This window comes from Varanus komodoensis, unplaced genomic scaffold (genome assembly GCF_004798865.1).
Source record: "Varanus komodoensis strain SLA01 unplaced genomic scaffold, ASM479886v1 scaffold1394, whole genome shotgun sequence".
Taxonomy (NCBI): Eukaryota; Metazoa; Chordata; class Lepidosauria; order Squamata; family Varanidae; genus Varanus; species Varanus komodoensis.
In genome coordinates this window covers 11004-14331 of record NW_025335405.1, presented here as the reverse complement: position 1 = coordinate 14331, position 3328 = coordinate 11004, and the positions used below count along the sequence as shown (strand labels likewise).

Sequence of the window (3328 nt, the reverse complement as noted above, 5' to 3'; positions counted from 1 at the left end):
TCTCACTATGGCAGTGGGAGCACCTTTCAGTTTGCACAGTGATGTGCTCCAATGGGGCAGGGAGGCAAAAACCTGTGCCTTCACTCCGGGGCCAGCACTGCCGCACCATCGCAGCCGTAGCAGCGCCTGCAGTTGCGCAGTGAAGGGCTCAGCGAAGGACGCGCCCCGAGGCCCCGTGCTCTTCCCCAGGGGCCTTCAGGCCATATCACGGCAAACAGAATTCAACGGTGGCTCAGTCAGAATAAATCCCGGGGGGGGGGGAGTCACTCCTCGCATCAAACTACTGGTGACCCACATGGTGTGAATGCAGGTGGCCCAGGCATATCAGTTCCCCTTCTCTACGTAAGGCCGAACTACGCGGGAACTCATGCGCAAGCGATCATCCCTGATCGGGGGGTGGCATTTGACTCCTTCCCTCCCTTTAAGGGCAGAAAGCACCAAAACCAGTGACAAAGAGGCCCTCTCTGAAGGGGCCGCTTGCGTTGCAACGGGAGTTGGCCCTGCGCGGGTTGGAGGCTTCCCTCGGAGCGGAAATTGCATCCTCTTCTGGGAACCCTGGCAGGGAGCAGGCAAATCACGCCGTTCCTCCCGGTGCCCCAAGTCCCAAGACTGTGAAGGCCTCTGCAGATCAGCCATGTCCATTACAGACATGGGCTCATGTTGCCATCCCAAGACACACGGGGCCATTTGCATCGCCCAAATCGCTGCCCAAATCAGAGCTGTGTGATTCGTCCACCTCTGGAAATATTCATATGCTGCATCATTGGAAGGGGAGAAGAACAATATCAAAGGAGAGTCAACATGGGCCAAATTTAAGTGACACTGAAAACACATCCGGGAAATCCAATGGAAGCCATTTTCCAGAGAGATGATGTACAGAACCAATGCTGTGCTTTTCTTTGTTTTATAGTCGGACTGTTCAGAGGCCGATTGGTAGTGGATGGAAGGCAAGAGTTTTAAATCAATAATGCATGCATACATGCGTGTATAAATATAAAGTTTGCTTTGTATTGTGCACGAGGGCCCGGGAAGGGTGTGCCGGTTCAGGTGACCACTCTTCAGCACACTGGGGAACCCTTCTGCAGAGCACTTCAGGTGCGATTGAAGCCTGTTTCTACTTAGTCATGCCAGGAGGTTGGAGACACCCAATGCAAAGTCAAGGGATCATAGCCGCATTTGCTCAGAAATGGCTCCGTGAGCAGCGGAACCAATGAGATGGGAGCCGATTTACATGCAGGCCGAACCAATACGCCCCGCCCATCAGCTCAGGGGATGGATATAAATGGAAGTGCCTGGAGGAAACGGCAGTGCTTAGGCCTTCCTTCTCGTACTGCTGGGGACTCGGATCTCTCCGCCATGTTCTGGGCTCCCGTTCTCAGCCTCCTAGTGATGTGGGGCACAGGTGGGGCAGGCTCCACACCCTCCGACCTTCCCAAATTTAAGATGAGTCTGAGGCTGGTGCTGATGTGACGCTCTCTCCCCTTCTCTTCTCCCAGGTTCCCGCTCCCAGCTGGTGCTCACTCAGCCTCCGTCCGCATCCGTGTCCCTGCAGGGCACTTCGAAACTCTCCTGCGCCTTCAGCAGCGGAGTCAGTGTCAGTGGCTACAATGTAACGTGGTACCAGCAGAAGCCTGGCAGCCCCCCACGATTCCTCTTGCGGTATTACTCAGATTCCAACAAGTACCAAGCCTCGGGGGTCCCCGCTCGCTTCTCTGGCTCCAAGGACACCACCACAAACAGTGGCATTTTGACCATCTCTGGAGTCCAGGCAGAGGACGAGGCCGATTATTACTGCGGAGCAGGTTATGGCAGTGGCAGCAGCTGGCAGTTGGCACAGTGATGCGCTCTGATGGGGAAGTGCGACAAAAACCTCCTCTCCGGTTCCCTCACACAGCCTGTGCTCATCCTGTAAGCAATGCAAGTACCAGCTCAGAGTAACAAAGGCATTCACACTGAGGTGATGACTCTCTCACCTCCTTTCCCACTTCAAGGCCATTTCCCCAAGGAAGATACTGTGGCTTGGCCTGTGGGACAGCATTGAGCACGTATTTTCTGGAAATAGAAGCATGAAGCCTCAGCAAACTGGGCAGGGGCAAAGGAACAGGAGCAGGAGCAGGAGCGTCCCTGGTGGTGCTCAGGTGCCCCTTGCCCGAGTGATGACAGACGGGATCACTGTCATGTCAGTTGCTTTGTTTGGGCGGACTCTGCTTTTGGCTGCAGTTAACCAGGCTGCTGTCCGGTTACTTTAGGGGCTCCCACAATACCCTCCCACCCACTTCTAGGCTTCATGCTGTTTCCGTCTGCAGTAAGGAATTCTGAAAGCTACCTTGAGTTCCTCAGTGGGAAGAAGGTGGAACCAAAATATGACGGATTAATACTTAAGAGAGAACCAGGAATGAAGACAGGCACCTTCTCACATGGTATTGAAATCCACACTTCCGTAAGCTCTCAAGATCTAGAACTATTTCTGCACCTCCACAATATGAAGGCGGCATCCCCACGTGTGAGCTGGGAGGTTGTGTGAGGGAGCATCTGCGTTCCGTGTGGGAGCTCCAAACTCTCATGGTCTGACCCTGCCAAGAAAGAAAAACTGCAATAATTCTTCACATTCAGAATTCCTCTTTGCGCTCAGATTGCTGAACAAAAGAGGCTCCCCATGCTTTGAACATGCTGCTCTGCTCCAGGGAAAGAAGAAGGAAGGATGGGAAACCCTGCAGGCCCTGAACTGTGCCTGCATCCATGCGTGCAGCCAGCAGAGGGCAGCCTTAGCCTAGAAAGCTGCACTTCTGAATATATTTGCTTAGAAATTCTACTATTCCGAAGGGAGGAAAGTATTGAAATACAGCAGTGCAGGAAGAGGAGAAGAACAGTATGTAAGGAAAGCCAAAGGGGGCATATTTTGGGTATAAATGGCACACAACCCAGGAAATTGAATGGAAGCCATTTCCAGAGATAGAAAGAAAGCAGTTTCCAGAGAGTGCATTATGCTAACAGACCGCAAGAATACAAATTAATTAATGAAGCAGAGGAATGAATGTGTGACAATTTATTTCTGTTGCGCAGTAGGGCCGGTGGAGGCTTTGCAGGTTCAGGTGACTACCAGTTCATCAACACAGAGGAAGCCTTCTGCAAAGTGCTTCCACCGGGTTTGAAGCCTGTTGCTACTTCAACAAACTAGAAGTCAGGGGATCTAAGCCCCATTCGCCCAGACGTGGCCCCACGAGCAGCAGGACCCATGAGGTGGGAGCTGATTTACATGCAGGCCGAACCAATACGCCCCACCCATCAGCTCAGAGGACTGATATAAATGGAAGTGCCTGGAGGAAAC

At 52.8% G+C, this 3328-nt stretch overlaps 1 gene segment (V, D, J or C); it reads left to right on the top strand.

The window, feature by feature from the left end:
* Window positions 1-1333: 1333 nt before the first annotated feature.
* LOC123019806 overlaps window positions 1334-3328 on the top strand; it is a 2548-nt gene continuing 553 nt past the window's right edge. Inside the window, 1 exon segment of the V gene segment in view lies at window positions 1334-1402. Within this exon segment, the coding sequence occupies window positions 1357-1402 (46 nt within the window).